Genomic DNA, 22,093 nt, shown 5'->3' with positions numbered 1-22,093 from the left:
GAAAAAAACACAAATGTACTATTGTTTTACCGCAGAAACCACGATATATGCCGCAAACCACACGGTAACAAAAAAACATTGATATACCTTTAATGTTAAAATGATCCCTGACAATTGTGTAAAAATGTGGCATATCTCTTGAATATGGCGGAAATCACGGTTGCTATAGAAATATATAAAAGGTCTGTGCATAGATGACATTTATGGTTAGATGCAGATTACATATAGAAACTACTACTTAGGCAAGGATTCAATTTACGGTGAGTATGACAGCACTGTAAAGAAAAATTATTTGCAAATTAAAAAAGTAGTTTTTTAAATGATTCTCTATTTAATAGTGAACTCACGTTGTGAGAAAATATTTGCTTGGTCATATTTTGCTCATTTGGCCTCATAATCCCTTCATGACACCAATATATAAATAGTTACATACTGCTGCAAATCCAGTTTTAAAACAATCGGTTTCTGCACCCGCTGTTTTCTACAATGCAGTGTGCCGTAAGATCAGTTAGTGAAGTTCTCCATCACCTGGTTTGATCTCAGGAGATAGTCCTCATGTTTATTTCTTAAACACTTATGTATTCCCATGACAGCCTGTGGCCGCTTAAGCAGGTGGCACTTTAAAACAATCAAAGTCAAAAATAGTGTTGCCTTGTTATTGCACATCAGGCCTTGTAAACCATCTTAATCATCATACTGGTTTGGTTTTTGAGTCTCATATTAGATGCGTTTACCTTCAAGCAAAACTAACATTCAACCATTATGAGATGGAAAAATGTCAGAGTAAATCTAGAGCAAACGTAACAATCAAAAGACAAAAATCTTCTTTTAATTTTAATGCGACTTTGTTCAAAGCCAGAATTTACTGCAAGGTTCAACAATTTCCAACACAACTTAGGTTACAAAACATAAAAAGCAAAAATAAAGGATGAAAACAGACGCTTGTGATTTGTTCTCATGTGCACAGCGGAACTTAAGCGAGCCGGCACAATGCTCAGATAAAAAGAGAGCAACCTGCTGGGTCAGCTCTTATAGCTCACTGGGTGTTTTGGTTTAGAGATCTTGCACACAAGAGGACAAACACACTGGGGTCTGCTGTCCATGCAAACAGAAGCCTCATAAAAAAATCTTGCTGAAGTTAAGAGAGAATCCATAGGCTAACTTGTACAATATTAACTCAAAACTGCCAATGAGCTTTCCTTGCGTTTCATCACAGCAGTAAAAACAAAAGACGAATAATGAGGGGTTAGGGACTAAAAAAGTTAGTTTCTGGATAAACAGTTGTTGACAGTATTCAAGGGTGTAGAAGGGGACAAACCTGCTCAATCATTTCTACATCGTAAAACTCCCCACAATAACGTGCCAACAAGAATGAATTCATCAAAAACAAATTCTAGGGTGAATTAGAACAATTTGTACATTCTAAAGCTGAACCAACATCAAACACTTAAAATGCAAAGTGGAGGAGAAAGAATGGTGAGGTGGCGCCAATCATCACTGAGAAGATGGAGACAATTGGGCCTTCCTCATGGATCGAAGAGCTTTTTCACGAAGGTGCTTCTCCAGATCATCGAAACGGTCTTCTACTTCGCTTTCTGATTCCTTCAAGAAAGGTAGCATTAATTATGTCTGACTCATAACAAGAGAGAAAAAAGAGAGATATAAGAGCATAACTTCTTTTGTACTTATTGTTCAATCAGAAAGTTTAAAGTGTAACTTCACCTTTTTCTGGTCTGAATCAGGTTCTGGCTCCTGTCCTTGTCCTACTGTGGCTGCTTCACTTTTCTCTTCTCCGCTCTTCTCTTTCTTCTGTTTCTTATGCTTCTTGTGTTTTTTCTCTTTTTTGTGTTTCTTCTCTTTCTTCTTTTTCTTCTTCTTGCCAGCCTCTACATCGGAGTTCTGCAGAAATAAAGAAATGTTTTTGCTTCTCTCTGTACTAATGACAGAACCATTTAAACTCCATATTAACAGCCATTTTACCAAACAGATGCAAAGGCACAACAAATTAACAACTAACAAAACTTCTGAAGCTTTATGCACTCAAACTGTGAGGTCCATGCTTACCTTGTTAGGTGATGGGCTTGGGGAGCCACTGCTGTTCTTCTTTGCAGGTGGAGGAGGGGAGTGACTAGCAGAGCGACAGGGAGAAACTGAAGCAGGTCTCTTGTGTGCTGCCGAAGGAGAAGCAGATGGTGAACGAGAAACCTGCCTCCTTACTAGCTGGGGACTCAGAGAATCTCTGGAAAAGGACAGAAAAGGTTAATCAAAGATTACCACATGTATAAAAGAAAAGCCACAACCTCTGCTGGGTCAGAGAAAACTACTACTGTTTCTAGCCTTAAAATTCTTGCATTAAACAAGTTGTTCAGTGAGCGTACCGCTGGGGTTTGCGTGGTTCTGGTGTGCGGGAAACTCTTCGAATAGGTCTAGTGCTATGAGACGGGGATGTCTGACGTCTTGGTCGCTGTGGGGATGAACCAGAGGGAGCATATCGAGCCTGAGGACTGGAAGACATTCGAGGAGCATGGGTAGAGGGAGAGGAACGGGTGTCCCTGCCACGTTGGGGTGCAGAGGTATTTGGAGAACCTCTACGATGGCGGGGTGGTGGTGAAGCAGAAGAGGGCGGAGTGCGCCTCTTTCCTGGGCTACTGCCACGACTCTGTTTGGGGGAACGAGAGGAGCGACGTTTGACTACAGGTGAGGGAGACCCTCTACGCTTGCCCACAGGTGAAGGTGACCCTCTGCGTTTAGACACTGGTGAGGGGGATGGTCTACGCTTGGACAATGGCGATGGGGATGCTCTGCGCTTCGACACTGGTGAGGGTGATCCTCTGCGATTGGCTAAGGGTGAGGGAGATCCTCTGCGCTTGGCTAAGGGCGAGGGAGATGCTCTGCGCTTAGAAACTGGTGAGGGGGACCCTCTGCGCTTGGACACAGGAGAGGGAGATCCTCTGCGCTTGGGCAATGGTGACGGGGATCCTCTGCGCTTGGGCATGGGCGAGGGAGAAACTCTGCGCTTGGACACAGGTGAAGGAGATCCTCTGCGCTTGGACACAGGAGAAGGAGATCCTCTGCGCTTGGACACCGGAGAAGGAGATCCTCTGCGTTTGGGAGGAGGAGACCCAGATGGGCGTCTCTTTTGAGCTGGAAGAGGGGAGGGGCTATAGCGACGCTGTATAGGAGGGGAGTAGCGCCTGGGAGGTGGGGATGGTGATCTGAGACAAAAGAACATAAGCTCATCAGTCAAAACATCTTTACAACCCAAACCCACCAGAAACATCATCATCCGTGCAAGAACTCTTTTACCTGCGCCTTGGAGGAGAGGGTGACCTACGTCGACGAGCAGGAGATGGAGAGCGATGCCTACGGCCAGCAGGGGACGGAGAGCGCCTCTTTCTGATAAGACAGTAAGGATGAATTCTTACTTATAGTTCCCCCAGAGACAAAAGACTCACTCTGGCATAAGTCACAGAAAATCTTTGTCGGATAACAGACAGTATTCTTATCAGTTCTGTGCCAAATGGAATCATCGGATTAGTTTTACCTTGGGGATGCACCTCTGTGACGTCTCCTTGGTGATGCAGGTGAATGGCTCCGTCGCCTCCTGATTTCACCATTCCTAGCAGCTGCACCTCTGTTCTGCCGCCTCGGGCCTTCATCTTCAGAGGAAGAGGATGACCCAGTGTCTGTAAGCAACAATAAAAAAAAAACATTATAAACATTTCAAAGCCAGACAACTACAAGTGTACACTATCCACCACCCTGACCACTAGGTGAAGCCCACATGCATGAGAGGAGATGAGAAAAGGGGGGTGAAGGCAAACAGGTATTATGGAATAAAAAACGGTGACAACCTGAAGAGGACTGCTGATTCTGTCTGCGATACTGACGTCGCTGCTGGACAGAATCTGCCGTAGACCCTTTGCCCAATTTCTCCTCCTCTGAAATGCAAAGCAGTGGAGGGTCCTTAAGTGCCCAAGAAACAGCCACAAGCCCACAAACAGAACCATGAAGTGCAAAAACAGCGAGGCACATGCACCCATGATGTTCAAATTAACATAATTGTTTTGTGATTAAACTAAGTGATGTGTATATGTCAGCAGAATAGTCCATTCAGCTGCTAAATGTGAGGACAACCACATTATATGTCAGCAGTGGCACCTTTGAAAATCAAATCTTGAGAGAAAGTGTGATGTGAATTTAATCACACTTGACAAGTACTTGTCTGTTGCTTCATTGACAGACGTATTACATTACGGTGCATTACGGATGTGTATAATACCCTGCTGTCAATCCATCACTTTTATTTAGGCCACCCATATCAGCAGGTAAAAACTTGCTGTTCTAGTGGTCACAAATGAGACAAAACTTCTATGGAGTGTTTGGAAAGAGGGGCTATTTTCCCCTCCTTCCAAACACTCAATAGGAGTTTTTGCCTCACATGAACAAAAATTACACACAGACACTTCTTAATGACACAGATAACTGTAAAACTGAAAGGCCATGAAGTCTCACCAGACTCTGATGCATCTGATCTTCTGGGTTTTGGAGAAAGAGAACGAGAGTTGTTCCTTCCAACAGTCCTGAGTTTCGCAGCTAAAATATACAAAAAGCTTTTCAGTCAGAATCATTTCAATTCTTTAAATGTAGCGTGCAACATGGCACATTATGATTTTAGATCTGCCCAAAACAAAGAAACTGAATATAATCAGAAGATATATAAATCAACAAATAGCAAAACTGTCTTATAGACTGAAAAGTCAAGGAAGAGTTGGATTGTTACCGGAGGGGCTGGTGTCTGGTCCTGAGGGACTCCGGCCTCTTCTTCTGGGGGGACTTGAGGGGTCAGAACGACGTAGAAGTTTTCTGGGTGGTGTACCTGACCCGCGTTTACCGGCTCTCTTATTGGGGGACCGAGAGGAGGAGCTGGCTGAGGAGGATCGGGAACGAGAGCGCCTCCTAGTGGACAAAATTGTATTCGTCAGGTGAGGGGAAGATATATATATATACTCATTTATTTGTCTCTCCAGTGAAAAAAAGGGACTGACCTGCGGACAGGTGAACGGCTGCGTCTATGTCTGGAGGGTGGGCGTCGTCTAGGGGGGCTCCTGCGTCTAGGGGAGATTCGTCTCCTGGGACTCGATCTACGACGAGGAGAGAATGACCTGGAACAGGCAAAATTTTGAGTTAAGTCGAGTATTAACAATAACAAGTGAATTTACTTATGACTAATCATGGATTAGTCGCACACCTTATCCGACCATGGAACACTCCAGTAACAGGGAGAAACGGAAACTCACCTGGACCGAGATCGTGGTCGTCTGCGAGAGCGAGGTGATCGGGAACGAGAGCGGTGACGCGGGCGATCTCTGCGACCGTCCTTCTCTCTGTCCCTTGGTTTAGGCCTGTCTTCTGATTTGGACGTTTTGTCTGGGGACGCCTCTTTCACAGCTTCAGACACAGAGTCTGGCTTCATCTCACTCACAATTTCACTTAAAAAAACAAAACGTGTCAGTCTTAAATTTTATACACCATAGCCTTCCAACATAAAGTCACATCTTGTTGTTTATTACATACCTTATATTAAAAAACTTAATCAGTTGCCATTATAAAATCACAGCACCCATGTTAGATCCTGAGACCTACTAAGGTCAGAGGAAGCTTGAAAGCCAAATACAAAAGAAAATACAGTGTTAGGTTACAATAAATACCTGGTAGAGGATGCCTCCTGAATAAGTGGTTCTGGTTTGGAGCTCTCTGATTGGTCTGGTTCTTCATTAAGTTCTTTTTGATTGGGTGGACTAGAAGGCGGCGAAGCAGGTGGGCTCGGTTTTCGACGAGGAGAACGCAAAGGACTAGCTTTACGGTCACGTTTAACAGGAGAGCGTGATTTCCTCCTGGAGAAAGGTGAAATTGAATAAAATCAGTCAAGGGGAGTATCACATAATCTATAATATAAACTACATTATATATGTTTATCACTTACAAATGCGTTAACCCATATTAAATCAAACCAAGGGTCAAGACCAACCTTTTAGGGCTCTTGGACTGAGCTCTTTCCTTGTTCTCCTTCTCTCTTTTCTCATCATCTATCTTTTTCAGAGAGGCTATCTTCTCCTGCTCAATCTGCAACAGTGTGCAACGTTTCTCAGTAAAACATCAACTTGGTGCAAATCCATATTAAATTTATAGCAAAACTCTAGTCACCTGTCTTTGTTTGATTTCCTCTTTCTTCTGCTCCAGGAAGGCTGATGGAATACCAGCGATGTTCTCCTGAGCACTCAGCAACAGCGGCCAGAGGTCCTTCATGAACTCCCGAGCGTTCTTCCCATTCAGGAACCCGGTCAAATTAATCTGCATCATCTTCCCATCTGGATTCTGCAACACAAACAGCCAAAAGGAAGAGAGAAGGGAGGAAACCAAACAGTTAATACAGCCACATAGTGAGCAGAACAAGACTGCTGAGCTAAAAAAAAATCCTACAACTTCCCTACCTGAACCTTAGTAAAAACCTGCTTTTTGAAAAAACGAGAACCCAGTACCAGCAGACCTCACAGATAGTCTATTACAAACAGCCACTGCTGATTGTTATTTTACTGGTAATCCATGGTGATAAAAATATGATGCAAGTAAAATACAAATGTAAAATTAATCATCTCCCTTTGCATGCACTACATGTTATAATCTGAACTGAGATGTACCCTCCCAGTTCTCAAGGAGCAATAAACACCCTCCCCACTGCTAGGGCTGTCTGTGCAATATCAAACTCTTGAGAGATAGAAACATTACAGTCCCCAAACAGAGTGTTTCAAAACCCCAAAAAGCAAGAACAGTCCGGTTGTCTTCAGTGTGAGTGGCGTAGGCTCTTTGGGCTGGGGGGGCAGAGAAAGGCGCTCCATTGGCTGGCCTCCGCCTCACTACTGCATCACACTCAATCACCTCGAGTTTAATGCTATATCATTTATCTAAATTGCAAGAGACGAACAAGCAATAATCAGTACACAAGGCATGGAAAAGGGGTTTATTTACAACAATGAAGAGGAAAACAAACCATCCATGTCGTATAGGAGGGCTGATCAGTTGTGCTCCTGGAGATCAACCGTAGAGAGTAATTAGGTCCTGTACAAATGTAACTCTCCTGATTCACTTGAAAATTAGCTAGTCCGCAAGGCAGTAGATGTCCAGGAGCAAGACTGAGAACCCTCGTACTAAAATGAGAGCTTAGAAGGTCTTTGCCCTTACGAGAAGTTACAGCACCCAAATATAAGAAGATAAGTTAAGTCAACACCAATCATGTAAATAATAAAAATGATCATTAATATGATCAAATACCTCTCCAAATCCCAGTCAAAGAATCCTGAAAATCAAATCTTAAAGTACTAATGCGGTTAGCCAAACTGGTATGTGTGATTTGTTCTACATTGTGCAACAGATGAGCTTAACATTGTGGCAGAGCCTGTTAAACCCACACTTGATATCCTGGATAAAAACCACCCATGACACACCAACCTGATGCCATACAACATCTCACATGCAATCTTTTTTTAATAGTGTAATGATTGTATGTCATCTCACGATATTCAGGCCTTTGTGTCGTACTCTTAAATTTAAGACTGAAACAAAAAAGAACAAACGATAACGCTGAAATGACTCTACCACTGGCACAATGTCAAGCCCTGCTCATAACTCACCTCGAAAAATAAAGCTCATCATCAAGGGAGAGTTGGATTCAGAGAGACTTTGGACTCAGATGAGATCTAATTAGGAGTTGGTGCTATACTTCAGATGCAAGGAATAAGATCCATATTTGGTTCAGGCCTTTTAAATCATAAATCACATCAACATTAGAACATTGCTGTTCAGAAGCAACGGTGTCATAAATCAAATCTTTAGAGAGAGAATATCATTTCATTACCCCTTCTGTCTTTTTTTTTACCAGACAGACACTTTAAGGTTTTGATGTTAGACGATTTCTGCCCGTTACATCTACGCAACTTTTCTAATATTTGAGGTTGTACATTTCTTCAAACCTTCCTCTCATTCTCCCACATCTAATGTATAAATCCAACATGTTTGAACAGACAACGGGAAGAGCAGAGCCGATGAAGTTTACCTTTTCCTCAAGCTGGTTGAAGACAAACTCGATGACGACATCATCCTCAAAACCAAGGATCTCAGTCACACGCTGGGTAATCCAGGGCTTGATGACTTCCAGGTTGACCTTGGTCATATCCACCTAAGAGCAAATCAGAAACAATAATAAAGATACAGGACACTTCAATAAGCCAGATAAATATAACACAAATATAAAACACTCTGCTGCCATATATTCCATTAAAAAATTAAGTGAACCCTTTCATACCTACTGAACCAATTCATAATTTCATAACCACTGAAGAGGCAATGTGACTTAACTCTTCAGCTGTGATGTAATGTAGGGTGAAACTTTTTGTAATTCAATAATCAATCAAATGTTACAAATATTAAGTGTTCCAGTTTATTCATTTTGATATTTAAAAATGCCACAAAGTTTCCGACTAAAAAGCAACAGCATAGACATAATTCTAGCTTAAAGAGATGAAAGATATTTTGAAGAATGTCGGTAACAAAAACGGAGAGACCCATTGACTTTTATTGTATAGACACAAAACCAATGCAAATTATTGTGTGCCGTTGTTCAGTTACCAACATTCTTCAAAATATCTTATTTTTTTGTTCTGCTGTAGAAAGAAAGTCATACATGTTTTGTGAGTAAAAGACGACAGAATTTTCACTTTTGGGTTAATTATCCATTTAAAACCTTACAAATGGGTCAAGAAGAAAAATGCTGTTTCTCATTAAGCAGTTTGTTACCTTCTTTTCCAGGCATTCTGCAAACTTCAGCTGCTTCAACAGCTTCTTGTGTTTGTTGCTGAAGCGGTTATCCTGCTCCGCACTGGTGCCCTGAAATGATATGAATTGAGAATTAAACTGGTGTTTAAAGCAATGACTGAAAATTCATTTTTTCTTTATCCGAGTTAAATACGTAATATGCAAAGACTAATTAAAATTTTCACATTTCATACTAAAATTTCCATTGTTTTAAATTTTCCAGAGCAAAATAAAACATTAACACATCTTATTATTATATTTAAATTTAATTTCAGTTTATCAGTGCGGCACAGATGCAATAATGTCCATTCAGGAACACCAATTAAGTTAACGTTACCTGAACACAGCTTTTGCAATATCACAATAATGCACTTTATTTAAACAAATAAGAGTTATTAACTTCAATTAAACGATTAAAAGGAGGTTTTATGAATGGACATAGGTGGTTGTTGCCTTCGGATTAATTTCAGTTTCTCTAACGCAGCCGCCATTACGGTCACAATCCGTAAAACACAGAAATACAGGCTTTAAACAGCACAATTCATCAACGAACGGAAAACTATCACGACCAAAACAATTATTCAAAGTTTATAATCCAATAATTGAAGAAGAAATAACACTTACGCGGAAAAACCCCGCGTCCATTTTAGTCGAGTCGCAATATGGCACGATGTCCCACAATCCACTATGGCGCGGCAGCTCTTACCTCACTTCCGGAAGATGGGGGTCATGTGATTAAGACGTCCGCTTGTTCTTCTTCTTGTAACGTTTATCAGCGGTGGGCAAACAAATACGTCCGCTCGCTTATTAGGACCCGCGTCCCTTACCACTTTATAGTAAAATACTGATAATTTATGATCTGAAAAATACCAGACATCCTGTATCATAATATTGATCGATTTATGAATATTATGAGGCTGAAGCGTAGAATCAGAAAACATTCTTTATGGGCTTTTGTCTGTTGTTCTAATTTGGCTAAAATCAAGACCAAACACACCTGTTTCCTATATGAAAGCCGTTTATTAAATGTACACTGCAATTTCTGAACACTTTTAAATAATGACTTAAACCATAAATTATATTAGCAAATTAAGGCAGTTTCTCAACACAATATATATTTGTCCAGAAATCACACCCTAAATTTGAAAATGAGATGAGTCTTTTAATATTGTATTTTTTTGTATACCCTATGGAGAATTTGGTCAAATTATTACAAGGCAGAGTTGGATGTTTAAGATAGAAAAAAATTTGGAATGTTAATGAAAATGTAAAAAATGTCAAGTGTCAGGCTGCTAATGCCATCTTTCATGTGTCATGGGTCACAGTATGAACAGCTCAGTTTAGAAAACGACACCACCAATTCTGAGTCATTTAGTATTCATTATAATATAGTTGTATATGAATTCAGAGACCTTTCATCAATGCCTCTTAAAAAGTAAGCCTATACAGAGAAAGTGGGTTTAACTAACCCTAAATTGTGGCCAACTGATAAATGGCTTTCCTTCAGCAGTAAGGCAATATCATATTTCAATTTTAGACCAGCATCCTCATCCACACAATGCGAGGAATTCTCTAGAGCATTTTGTGAAAAATTACAAATAATCCCTGCAGTACAAATGGATATTGTTTAAATTATTCAGATCAGAGAAAAATCCACCTCTGCCAAAAAGAATGTTCTTTAAGTTTTATCAATAGCATCAGACTAATTAATAGAGTCTAATTTAATGTATGTGTTTCAATTTTTCTTATAAATTCTGGGCGGAAAATACAGTGTTGTTATATTGCTTGTTGGGCTGTGTAGTTGTGTGTGTAAAAAAGTAGAAATACATAAGAAAGAAAGAGACCCCTCAGCAAATCTGACAGTTTGAGGTTTGTGCATTTGTAAGAGTTTTAACTGTAGGTTTACACTTTTTCTTCACAAGCATGTTTATGGACTGACAGTGTTGGTAGATCTTTAACCGATATAGGGGCATGATCTGAGGAAACAGCTTCAATTTAAAATATTATTTGGAAATGTATTTTCCTCTTCTGGTTGCCAAGCTTCTAAAAATGCTGGTAAACTGTGTTTTGTCCTCGAGATGATATGCTAGCTGATGGTTAGTCCTGCATTCTCTCTCTTTTCACGGATGGCGGCCAGCATGTCTGTGACCATCTCTGACAGTCCAAATGCAGGCTTCCAGCCCCAATCCTGGCGTGCATTAGAGTCATCAAATCGCACTGGCCAGCTGTCTGCTATAAATGGAACATAACACTTGAACATTCGGAAATGGTTTGGAAATACTTTTTTAGTTAATTAAGAATCTCTTATTAGATTTTATAAAACGCAAATACATGTCACTCATTTATTTGACTATACCATAAAACAGACAATGTAAATGATTGTCTCTCATTCACACATGCTGCTCTTACCAATAGTCTGTCGGATGATATCAGGATTGTATGTGACCCTCAGGTTGGGCAGGTGCTTGCGTATCTCTCCTGCAACTTCCTCGGGTGTGAAACTCATGGCTGCAATGTTGTAAGTACGTAATGACAATCGGCTTTCAGGGGCCTGCATGAACTCTACAGTAGCCCTGTGGCAGTCAGGGATGTGCATCATGGGAAGCCGAGTGTTGGCGCGTAAATAACATTCATGCTGGCCTGTGCTGAGGGCATCGTGAAAGATCTGGACAGCATAGTCTGAGGAGGAAGAAGGGACATATAAGCTTTCAGTAAGAGAATCAACTAAAATATTTAATGGTAGGAGGTAGGTGCATCTGTTTATTTGGGATAACAATTAGTATGTGGTTACCAGTAGTGCCACCCCCTGGGTTGGTGTTGGCAGAAACCACTCCGGGGTATCGTAAGCATCGGAAATCCAGACCATATTTATGGTGGAGATACTGATCCAATCAAAACACAATTAAAATGTTGAAATATGAGCATTGCATATTACAATTTCAATTCTAGTTTTAATTTAATTCATCCAATTTAGAGACTCTAGTAAGTAAAGGTCCATCTTTCAAATTAAAGATAAAACACCTTCTTTGTAATACAACTGTATTGCTGTTAAATGACAGTGATTTAAAGACTACAATTTTTAAACAAGAGTAGCAAATAATATAAATTACTTCCCCCATCAGCTCAGCATGGACTTTGGAAACTCCATAAATGGTACGAGGCCTCTGGATACAGAGATCAGGGGCTGGATCACGGGGAGACGAAGGCCCAAATGCTCCAATGGTACTAGGCACAAATAGTCGCAAGCAGTTCTCCAGGGCCAAATCTAACACGTTATGCAGACCTATAGGAGTCAGGGAGGGGGTAGTCAGAACAGGCAACAGGAGAAGGAGAGAATGTGGGATGTCAGGGATAATGGAACCCTTATGGTGTAAATTACGTTAGTGCGTGTTCATATAGCATAAATGCATAAAACACATGCAACATTTTTCCCACCTGTGATATTAATGGTGCGAGCGAGCGCTACATTTGCTTCCCCAACAGCACTAAGTAAAGCACTATAATGGACCAGCCATGTGATTCTGTTATTTACAACTAGCTCCCTCAGGTTTTTATAATCCAGAACGTCAGCATACACAAATGGACCTGTGAGATGAATCACATCAGATGTTGGATGATAAATCAGAGCTTAGTGATTGGATACTTTGGGGTGAAAATGTGTAATATGTAGAGTTGTAATTAGAGAGCCACAAATATGATAAACAGTCAGATTAACAGGATCAGTCTCCATAGGATCATCCATATAGCTCTACATATAGCACATGACACAACCACCTTCCCATATTTAAGTCATATATCTCTCTGAAAGTCAGCATACCCATGTTGTAAACCTCATTAGGAGGCCTTCTAATGTCCGATAGGATGACATTCTCCTTTCCATACTGGTGCCTGAAGTGAAAGGTGTTAAATATGAGTCAAGATATTGCTGACAAAATGGGAATGTGTCATTTTATTCATTGTAAAAAAGTCACACTAATGGATTATTAACATTAATGACCTTGAATTCAGTTCACAGAAAATAAAATGATGAAATTAGGTTATTAGGTTTAAACAGTTAAACAGCAAATACGCAAAAGCAAGCATGAACTCCATCTCCATAAATTCAGGCATGTTCAGGCACTTCAGTCTGATTTCACAAATAAGCCTTCTCATGTTGCAGGAAAAATGCTGAATCTTTCAGGTTTTGACTAACCTCAGCATTTGAGCCAGTCCAACTCCAAGCTGTCCCAGACCACCTTTAAACAAAAGCAAAACACTTTCAACTGAAGGAGGTAGCCTACCACCGTCCACACAATACAGCAACCAATATTAATATCCAAATATTCTTATCGATGGTCTATTCCTGTTGATGTCTAACAATAAAAAGGTACTAAGACTATTGTAAATAATTCACACACAGAAAACAAATGAGTCGTCACATGCGATGCACTTAAATCAATGCAGTTTCACAAATAGTGTTTTCAAGTTGTTTGAAGCAGATGACAGTGGCAGTTTTATAATCAGGTATAATTTGCTTCAAAAAGGTGTTTGTTATTTTACAGCTTCACTTCCAATGAAAGTCAATTTACGCCCTCTTTACACGTTGTTACACAAACACAAAACAGCCGCGCGCTCTATTGTGCACCAGCGGAGCGCTTTTAACACTGTTTATTCCCAACCTATTGTCACGAAGATTATGAGGCAGAGGCACTGAAAACCAATGAAGACACGATGTCAATCTGATGGATATTTCCACAAAAATATAGACAGGCAACACGATTAACACAGAGTTAAAAAGAGATGGCACCTGTGATGAGGACGCGAGGACTGTCGGTGGGAGACTCGGATAACTGATCGCTCGGCCATCGGTTGATCTGACGCGGAGACCAACTCATTCCCCGGACCGACCAAGCTTTCCACGGCGATCGGACACACAGCCGCACAACTGACAGCATGTCGTCTGTTGGCTTAAAAACAATCAGTTAGCCTATCTGATCAAAATTGTTTTAAATAGTCTAACTATAACCAAAAAGTCATCACATCACGAAGATGGAGTTGATAAGTACACAATACACATTAAAGAAAAAAGTACACCACCTCACCTTCACTAGTCTATCAGAACTTCAAATCCGCGACGTATCCTGCACCAAAATCACAACATTGTCGTGGTGTTTCCGTAGGTGGAAAAGAAAATAAATAAACGATGCTGCTAAAAGGGATTTGCATAGTATTTCACTGTTAGAATTAAGAGATTACTGTGCGATTGGTCGCCAGAGGAGCGCATCGAACGGCCATTGGATAAAAAGTGGTCGGAGCGGAGGATGCTGGGAAATGTAGTTTTACCCTTTTAGTTCTGCGCTGTGCTGCACGTGCGGCCGCGTGATCATGACTGCGGTGTCCATTAGCACTACAGGGGTGCAAACTTGCTGACGGGCTGCCCTCTCATATTGTGTGGGTGAGTTTAGCTGAGTTGGGGCTTTATTCTGAGGACTCCATTGGCTAGTGAGAGATGTAATAGTTTGTTTGTGTGGGTAGCGTCCCTTGTTATATATCGGCACATATATATATTTATATGAAGAGTTTATTTCCAAAAAGAGATTACTGAGTTTAAAAAAAACATGTTTTTATTGTGTTGTTATCACATGTTCACATTTTTTTTCTTTTTAAAACGACAGGCCTCATAAAATGCATACCAAATTCTGTTCATCCTTCTGGTTACAATGAATAAGGGTTGTACAATAAACAGACCATATATGGTCAGAGCATTGCCGCAAGGTTGTGGGCTCGAAACCAGGGGATTGAAATACTTATGTAAAATATATAGGATAAAACAATGTAAGTCGCTTTGGAGAAAAGCGTCTGCCAAATGCCTAAATGTAAATGTAGTATATAGGAATAAAACATTAAATAAAACTATCTTTTTATTTTCTGGATTTACAGTACTGTATCAGTAGCCTTCGATATATAGGCTATGTGTGTGTTGTCCTGATATTTATGTTTCAATTAAACATGTTTTATGTTGTAGTTCCTTGCAGAACTCGGCTTACTTGCAGTGTCCGAATGTCAAACAGAAGGCAGTCAATATGTCTGATCTTTAAATAGCACTGTGTCTGATTACTCTTTAATGATATTATGTTCGATTGCGTTAATGACATTATGTCTGATAGGTTTTTATATGGAGATCTTTGATAAAAGATTCAGTTGTCCGATATTGGTCAGATTTTGAGCTGTGACTAAAAAGCTTTAAAATGTCCTTTCCACTATGAGGTCACAAGATAGTCAGCTCATCCATGAGATTCTCAAAAGGGGTGAAGGTTTCACAATGTATACTGTTTGTGTGATTGTTCTGGTCTGGTCCAATTCTCTCACGGTGCTCTTTCTTAATGTTCCAAATCTCATCTCGAGCTTCCTCCATGTTCTGTGAGTACTCAGTCCATCTGAGGAACAATCCTGCCCACAAACCCACAAAGAGTGAATAAAGGCTCAGTCACATGAAGGGTAAAGGTTTTTTTTATCAAAAATATCATCTTAAAAAATAGATCCTAATCCTTTTTCAATAATATTTTTTTGCACAGTATCTTCTCTTATAATGTCATTTGTAAGTAATGTGTAACATTGCTATAGATCAAATCTACTTTACAAGTTTACAATTACATTTCAAAATCTTGTTTATTCCTGTATATATTTGTAAACATTGACCTAATCTCACCTGTCCATAGCTGTAAAGACTGAGGATGCACTGAGGGCCAAATGGCCAGATCTGTGTGTTCGTAAAGTGGGTTGAGATATTTCTCTTCTATTTCAGGTTTTAATAGAGACTGAAAAAAACAGTATGTGTTCTCTTTCACTCCTAAGGCACATCTTGGTCCATGAAGCACAGCCAGTGGCATAGAAAAAGAGTCAAAAATAGAAAGAAAAGAGATTTTTATTTAACACAGTAACAAAACCAACAAATGCAACCAACAAATCCTGTGATGCAAGATGCTGTACTACACTATACACTCCATTTGACAAAGCATAATGACCACATTAAAAAACATTACATTTTTGTATTTAAATAAAAATAAAAGCTGACCATTTGTAATAAATATAAAACAAACACTTTTTCTTATCCCATATTTCTTATGCCATCAAACTGTGCTCACCTCTCCTGCTCGCTGTTACACAAAAAAGTTCCATAGTCAGACGCATAAACCTCTCGTGTCAGTCTTAGCAGCAGGGCCTCGCTAAACTCCAACGCCAGCGGAAACTGTCTCCAGATCTGCCACACACAGTCCAGTAGCAGCAAAAAGGATGGGCACTCGTGCTTCAGACGGGTGTGAGAGTGGGCCGAATGAGCGCAGCGCTGCTGGAAGGGGTGTCCAGCCTGACAGAAAACAAACATACAGCGTACCACTGCATCACTTATTGACACGCAAATCTGAGACAGATGCAGCTGTGGTGTCAAACTGCATCTAAAAGCTTATATACAAACCTAAGCTGTTGTCAGTATACACACAAGTACATACAGTAACACACATTCACCTGTATCCACTCTCTTTCCAGCAAGCATAGGAAGCCATAGACAGTTCTAGAGGCGGGATCTAAGATAAGCTGAGCCAATGAAGTCACCAGCAGCGTGCTGTCTGTCCCCTCAGAACCATGCACAAGCACAGAGTGACCATCCCTACAAAACCGACCAGCGCGATACATTTCAAAGCCATGCATAGTCAAACAGTGAAAAAGTTATCAATTTGGACATGTCACTCACTGCAAACATATTCTCGAAGGTTACACATATATGCTCACCTCTCTACACACTCTGCAATGAGACCAGCGGTGGACAGAGCGATGTGAACGTGAGAAAGCCATTTGGAGTTCTCCAGTTTGCTAAGCCAGCGGTCCACACTGTGCGATGAGTCGGCACACGCTTCCACCAACTTAATGAGACTCTCTTGCAGAACCTTACCCCTGTAAATACAAATCACGTATGTTTTCGAAGTACAATCTGTTTTAAGATAAGTTGTATCATACTGCAAATCTGATTTGGGGAGGACAAACTAAACGACTCCCGGTCACCTTTCGTGAAGTCTGTGCAGTCTTTTCCAGTGGTTATAGCAAGATTTAGACTCAAAACCCCCTCCCGTCATCCGGGCCTGCTGAGCTTGCTGGGCAGAGCGCAAATCCATGATGTAACCTAATTCTGAACTGTCAATGACAGCCTGGAGAAGAAGCTCATCTTCCTTACATCGCTTCCTATTGGCTCCTGTTAAAGGCTGACTGCTTCGCATTATCACCTGGGTAGGTACAGATGACTTAAATATTTACAGGACATGAATGAACAATGTTAATCATGAAACGGAACCATTTTGTGTTTGTTTGATATACAGTATAACAGGGTTATTAACAGAGGTCCTGTCTTTATATTTTCTTCCAAATGGAGGTCCGGACAATATGTTAACAAATAAATATTTAATCAATTTAGCCCAGTTGGATTTACTGTATAAAAGATATGATCCTTTATCAGGTCATTTATTTATATTTTGATATTCACAGTATGTATGAATTGTTGGCTCTGTGGGTTAGGGGAATGCCCTCTTAATAGAAGTCTGATAATTAATATTTGTAAATAAAAAAACTACTGACAACATACAAACAACAAATGTAATGTAACAATTAAATTTTTTTTCATCATAAAGAGAAAACAAGGTTATTTGCTAAATTAGCTGTACCATGCCATTCATACCTGATACTTCGATCTTTAAATAATTTCCCATTTGGAACGTTCATTTTAAAATGTGACCCTGCTTGTGAAAACCAAGCATTCTTGTATTTTGTTTTCTACATAAAATCATCCTACAAAATATTCTGTGAAAATTAAACAATAATATCTTCAATGCCATTTTAATGATTGAATTCTTTGTGAAGTTAATGCTTGAAATGAATCTTTGATTATCTAATAAACAAATTAGATTTGAGCCTGGGTTATCGCAGGTTCACAAATGTTTACATAATGATAAATAATGCTAAATGTATAAAAACGTTGTGGTTCATAAAATATTACAAATCTGGTAGAAAGTCTAGAGTCATATAGCAAACAGACAAACAAGCGTGTTTGGCGCTACATAAAGATATAAGTCTCAATTAATTAATCTCAATTACATAAATGGTCCTGACAGCGTGTGTGATGTGATTCTCCATTGTGTAGACGTGCATCTTAAAGGAGGAAATAATTAAACTCACAATTTTAACATCATGTAACGTTAAGTGTCAGAACTTGTTACTGAGATTACATCTGTTATTGACATTGTGCCCAGCGAACGCCAGGTTCTGGAATGCACCAATATATGACGACATTGATAGGTTGAACACCCCCTACGCCCACTGGTTCGCGCATGAAAGAACCAGTGAACCAGATAGAACGAGCAATCAATAAACAAACATGCCTTTAAAGATAGCTAAATATTGTGACACCCCTGGTTGTGGAAGAATACAGAATCCTTCGGATTCCGATATTAGAGATGCGGGGTTAAAGTTTATTTTTAAAGAAGTTCCAGGTCTGGTAGGAAAAACATGAAGCGTTTGTTCGTTTCATTTCTCAGAGGATTCCTTCGTGAACAAGGCACATGTCGACAGTGAATTTGTGGAGAGTTTATAATTAAAAAGCAGTGCTGTGCCTTCATTAGGATCCGATAGGAATGGCGCAGCAATCTTATGTAAAGTAAAACATATTTTACTATGTGTCACTATGATTTGTTAGAGATCGCTTGATGATGCACTATTGGGACGACCTTAAGCCCGTGCGATTCGCCATCTCTGTGATTTGGTGGGCTCATAAGTAATTTATCTTCAAGGTTTTTTTACAACGTTTGCGAATAATGGAGGCTTCTTTGAAGTGTTCTGGTATTATTTTGGGTGTTGGGTTTGTTTATTTACCATGGAAACTCTCGTAACATTTGAGAACCGTGATCGTGGTGATCTTTTGTCCGGTTCGCGATCATGGGTCTCAAATGCTGACAAGGTACGGTCATATAACACTAGACGCAATACAAGTGTAGGCTATACAAACTATATGCAAAGCCTTGCCATCACGTTTGGAAAACAAGGCAGTACATTTGAGTTAAATCATCTCGTGCAATTGCGTCACATGAAATACTGATGTGAGGAGGTCATTTATCAATCACAGGAGGTCTCCAGATAATACTAATGCCATGTAAAAACTGTGAATGGTGATAATGTGTAACCTAACGTTACGTCTCGAACCAAATTCACAGAAGCCTCCAACTACGCGAACTGAGCATTAAACCTACGCCCTTAAAAACCGAGCATTTGCAGAGCCGGCCTCAAAACCTGGGTATAAAATAGCCTATTACTTATTAAATTTGATGTTTCTAGATATAAAAACCCCACGAACCTCATAAGTAGACCTCATATAACAGTATAAAACAATATACAAGCAGAGTTCATGAGACCTTTAAATTAAACAACAAAAATAGTCAAATGTTTTAAATGATGCATTGGGCTATATCTGGCGGTATGGATGGAACGAATCAAAGGTCCGGATCCGGCCCGCCAATTGAGGTTGACTGCAGTATAATGTCTATTTTGCTACGTAGCAGGGGAAACACCTCACCATTTGGTTTCTATGGTGACAGTAGGAGAGCACAGGAAACCTGCCACCGTGCCTGAACCGTGCCGAACGGACCAGCATGTCATCATCCACCTCTCGAGGAACAATGACCGCACGTGGATATGATGGACATACAGAGTAATCTGAATTTGCGTTACTGATCCTCCACCTGTCCCACTGCTCACACACACATAGTATAAACACACATGAACATGGTTACATGTATTTAAAAACCAACAGCAAAGAATGTAAAAGGAAGCATAGGACCAGATACATCATATACTTTATCTGCAGCTATGGAAATAAATGAAAGGCAGTACTGAGCAGTGTTGTGTAAGGAACTGCTGTGAAATTTAAAAAAAAACAGAATTTAATATGAAAAGCCATAGATAAAACATAAGAAACATGTGTAGGTGAAAAGTAGAAACGAATAACAAAGCAAGAGTTGCAAGGGTGCGAGATTAGGCGGTTAGTCCACACTGGTTTATTTCCTGTCACTGTTTAGTGTCACTCATGTCTTCCTCTGGTGAAAAAAGTGCTTCCTGTTTGTCTTTAAGGAAATGATACAATAGCTTATATTAAGTAACATATGACTTAAAAATCATGCATTATATGTGTACTTCAGAATGTGAGAATAATAGAAAAATAATATTGGACTGAAATATAGGGATAGGAAAGTGAAAGAAAAGCTTAGTAAAGAGAGGAAGAGAAAGAGCGTTGTCACCCAAACAAGCTCACCAGTCTTTCGGTTTCCTTGTAATATTGGTCTGCTGAGGACAGGCCCCATGGACCCTTCAGAGAGAGGTGTGAAGGTCTGTAGAAGAAGGGATACATCTCTGTTACACTTTCCAGAGACGAGAGAGTCTACAGAGACATAAAACAATATCAAGGTTAACTCCAGTACTGTGAAAAGTTAACAGCATCATCTCATATTAGAGTACACTGTATATGTGTATGAGAGTACACTGTATAAGAGTACACTGTAAATGTATATGTGTAGCATAGTGGGTTGAGCTAGAATGTTTTGTTTAAAGAAAAAGTATGAGCAAGAGTAACTCCAATGTTCGCCTAGGCAAGCACTAAATTTAAAGTTTGTACCTCTATTGAACTGGCTATGTTCAGACACTCCTCCATTCCAGGAATTTCCAATTGAAGAACAAGCAGGTCTTTACATTTAATAGTAACAGTGCCAGAGGATCCCAGAGCCCTGTGTTAAACACATACAAACGCCCATTCACACATTTAAGCGCATGCCTTACATGTTTATCAAAGTCTCAAGTCTTGTTCTCACATGGGCCTGAAAGGAGACAGAAGAAGGAAGCAGAAATCAAGCCATTTAAGTAAGGCTAGATGTGTCGTGACTCGTGTCACCTGCATCTGTTCTACGCATACCATTTAGGAGTGTTATCACAAACACTCTTATCTGAAGTACGCACACATACTGGATCCATGCAGAGGCTGCAAAGTTTTAAGAGAGTATTTGCTGAACAAGTGTTTGTAAACTAAAGTCTAAATTTGAATATAAAGGCACAAAAAGCACGTCAAAGCCAAACGACACCTAAATGGTCACAGACAAGCACATAAGAACGCACAAACTTTGCAAAACAAGCGTTTTTATTCACTATAAACGTATGCGGAGCACTTTTTTAAATTGCTTTTTTATGCTGATGTCAAATGCTACACCTGCAAGAAGTATAATATCAGAATATTATGGCAAAGTCAAGCCTTTTGCTTAAGAGCTTGCACACAAACACAAGCATGCTGATCAAACCTTGGGCCTGCTTTAGAGTTGTAGCTGGGGTATCCAAAAAGATTCTCGACACTGACACACAGGTGGAAGGAATAGTGATTGAACAGAATTAGAAGAAATCGAATACACAGGTCTGATCTCATCTTATGCAGGTATATGATCAATCAATGACAGTTAGAAAAGCTGAGGTGATTTAAAAGTTACATATCACTGATGAACATGCATACAAAAATAGTTACATTTTCCATGATGAGGGTCAGATTGAACATCCAGCTGATGTGAACAGCTGTCTCTCTACCTTTTCTCGATGGCATCGATGTTCCTGAGGAGAACCAGAAGTTGCCTCGAACCATCTTCCTTTCTATCCGAAAACAATAGGTGGTGACTGGTGACGCACAGGGTTCCTTTAAGCGATGGATGGAAAGGTCGTATCAGAGTTACATCTTCAACATTGGCGGTCTTAATATGTTCCGACAGCTCCATCTGGTACTTTTATGCGCTATGTAAAATCCGCTAAATGGGCTTCCCCCGCCTTCCGCAAACGCTATGAGCCTTCGCAAAACAGTGTCCCACCCCTTGCACTTAATGTTTGTTGTCATAAAGGCACCGGCATCTGGTAAATACAGAAAGTCTTGGAGCGGGTGTGGGCGGGCGAGTGGTACGGGGGCGTGTCTGCTCGCTCGATCGACAAGACGTTTGTTTCTCAACTTTCGCTTCCGATCACAATGGAGCCAGGCCAACCCAACCATTCATCTGGCCTTTATGCAAAAACACCAACATTGAAAATTGACACCAAATTTAGACCATTACTTTTTCATTTGAATTGACCACAATATTCTTGACATGCTTTTGCCACTAAAGTGTAGAATGTAGACATTTGATTT

The 22,093-nt window shown here is 40.1% G+C and overlaps 3 protein-coding genes across 10 annotated transcripts; all 3 read right to left on the bottom strand.

Moving 5' to 3' along the window:
- Window positions 1-821: 821 nt before the first annotated feature.
- Window positions 822-9,582, bottom strand: srrm1 (serine/arginine repetitive matrix 1). Of its 4 annotated transcripts, none has more exons than XM_056767217.1 (17): window positions 9,496-9,582; window positions 8,854-8,943; window positions 8,114-8,236; window positions 6,208-6,378; window positions 6,032-6,126; window positions 5,712-5,897; window positions 5,301-5,492; window positions 5,049-5,165; window positions 4,784-4,959; window positions 4,516-4,596; window positions 3,855-3,941; window positions 3,545-3,686; window positions 3,307-3,396; window positions 2,379-3,215; window positions 2,065-2,239; window positions 1,723-1,899; window positions 822-1,602 (listed from the first exon to the last, which is right to left on the bottom strand). In XM_056767217.1, exons 1-17 carry the CDS (start codon window positions 9,514-9,516, stop codon window positions 1,495-1,497), a joined length of 2,868 nt encoding a protein of 955 aa, XP_056623195.1. In that variant the 5' UTR covers window positions 9,517-9,582; the 3' UTR covers window positions 822-1,494. The 4 variants fall into 4 exon arrangements, with proteins under 4 accessions (XP_056623195.1, XP_056623197.1, XP_056623196.1 ...); XM_056767219.1 differs by having other exon boundaries at window positions 822-1,595; XM_056767218.1 differs by lacking the exon at window positions 3,855-3,941.
- A 407-nt stretch (window positions 9,583-9,989) lies between these two features.
- Window positions 9,990-14,086, bottom strand: tdh2 (L-threonine dehydrogenase 2). 3 transcript variants are annotated; one of them, XM_056768210.1, is made up of 9 exons: window positions 13,953-14,086; window positions 13,658-13,817; window positions 13,064-13,106; window positions 12,689-12,759; window positions 12,307-12,456; window positions 11,982-12,154; window positions 11,663-11,753; window positions 11,281-11,550; window positions 9,990-11,103 (listed from the first exon to the last, which is right to left on the bottom strand). In XM_056768210.1, exons 2-9 carry the CDS (start codon window positions 13,803-13,805, stop codon window positions 10,958-10,960), a joined length of 1,092 nt encoding a protein of 363 aa, XP_056624188.1. In that variant the 5' UTR covers window positions 13,806-13,817; window positions 13,953-14,086; the 3' UTR covers window positions 9,990-10,957. The 3 variants fall into 3 exon arrangements, with proteins under 3 accessions (XP_056624188.1, XP_056624187.1, XP_056624189.1); XM_056768209.1 differs by having other exon boundaries at window positions 13,658-13,810; window positions 13,953-14,080; XM_056768211.1 differs by having other exon boundaries at window positions 9,990-11,100; window positions 13,658-13,810; window positions 13,953-14,080.
- Window positions 14,087-14,413: 327 nt separating this feature from the next.
- zgc:154055 (uncharacterized protein LOC556036 homolog) lies at window positions 14,414-21,861 on the bottom strand. 3 transcript variants are annotated; one of them, XM_056768559.1, is made up of 11 exons: window positions 21,508-21,861; window positions 21,231-21,281; window positions 20,558-20,666; window positions 20,198-20,323; window positions 19,463-19,636; window positions 16,909-17,126; window positions 16,639-16,800; window positions 16,375-16,516; window positions 15,996-16,216; window positions 15,560-15,711; window positions 14,415-15,300 (listed from the first exon to the last, which is right to left on the bottom strand). In XM_056768559.1, exons 1-11 carry the CDS (start codon window positions 21,690-21,692, stop codon window positions 15,119-15,121), a joined length of 1,722 nt encoding a protein of 573 aa, XP_056624537.1. In that variant the 5' UTR covers window positions 21,693-21,861; the 3' UTR covers window positions 14,415-15,118. The 3 variants fall into 3 exon arrangements, with proteins under 3 accessions (XP_056624538.1, XP_056624537.1, XP_056624539.1); XM_056768561.1 differs by having other exon boundaries at window positions 14,421-15,300; window positions 21,449-21,649; XM_056768560.1 differs by lacking the exon at window positions 21,231-21,281 and having other exon boundaries at window positions 14,414-15,300.
- Window positions 21,862-22,093: the final 232 nt, after the last annotated feature.

The sequence above is a fragment of the Triplophysa dalaica genome, chromosome 15 (genome assembly GCF_015846415.1).
Source record: "Triplophysa dalaica isolate WHDGS20190420 chromosome 15, ASM1584641v1, whole genome shotgun sequence".
Lineage (NCBI taxonomy): Eukaryota > Metazoa > Chordata > Actinopteri > Cypriniformes > Nemacheilidae > Triplophysa > Triplophysa dalaica.
Note: the sequence above shows the minus strand (reverse complement) of the source record. Positions and strands in the feature narration are given on the sequence as shown.

What these genes read in the sequence shown, in the direction of transcription:
- srrm1 (XM_056767217.1), bottom strand. Translation starts at nt 9,516, where the DNA reads ATGGACGCGGGGTTTTTCCGC. An exon ending in GAATCAGCAGTCCTCTTCAG is followed by an intron (nt 3,687 to 3,854) that starts GTTGTCACCGTT and finishes TGTTGCTTACAG; the next exon opens with ACACTGGGTCATCCTCTTCC. An exon ending in CTGATTCAGACCAGAAAAAG is followed by an intron (nt 1,603 to 1,722) that starts GTGAAGTTACAC and finishes CCTTTCTTGAAG; the next exon opens with GAATCAGAAAGCGAAGTAGA.
- tdh2 (XM_056768210.1), bottom strand. Translation starts at nt 13,805, where the DNA reads ATGCTGTCAGTTGTGCGGCTGTGTGTCCGATCGCCGTGGAAAGCTTGG. An exon ending in TCCTCGCGTCCTCATCACAG is followed by an intron (nt 13,107 to 13,657) that starts GTGCCATCTCTT and finishes TTTTGTTTAAAG; the next exon opens with GTGGTCTGGGACAGCTTGGA. An exon ending in GGACTGGCTCAAATGCTGAG is followed by an intron (nt 12,760 to 13,063) that starts GTTAGTCAAAAC and finishes CTTTCACTTCAG; the next exon opens with GCACCAGTATGGAAAGGAGA.
- zgc:154055 (XM_056768559.1), bottom strand. Translation starts at nt 21,692, where the DNA reads ATGGAGCTGTCGGAACATATTAAGACCGCCAATGTTGAAGATGTAACT. An exon ending in AACTCTAAAGCAGGCCCAAG is followed by an intron (nt 20,667 to 21,230) that starts GTTTGATCAGCA and finishes TGTTTAACACAG; the next exon opens with GGCTCTGGGATCCTCTGGCA. An exon ending in CTGCACAGACTTCACGAAAG is followed by an intron (nt 16,801 to 16,908) that starts GTGACCGGGAGT and finishes TTGTATTTACAG; the next exon opens with GGGTAAGGTTCTGCAAGAGA.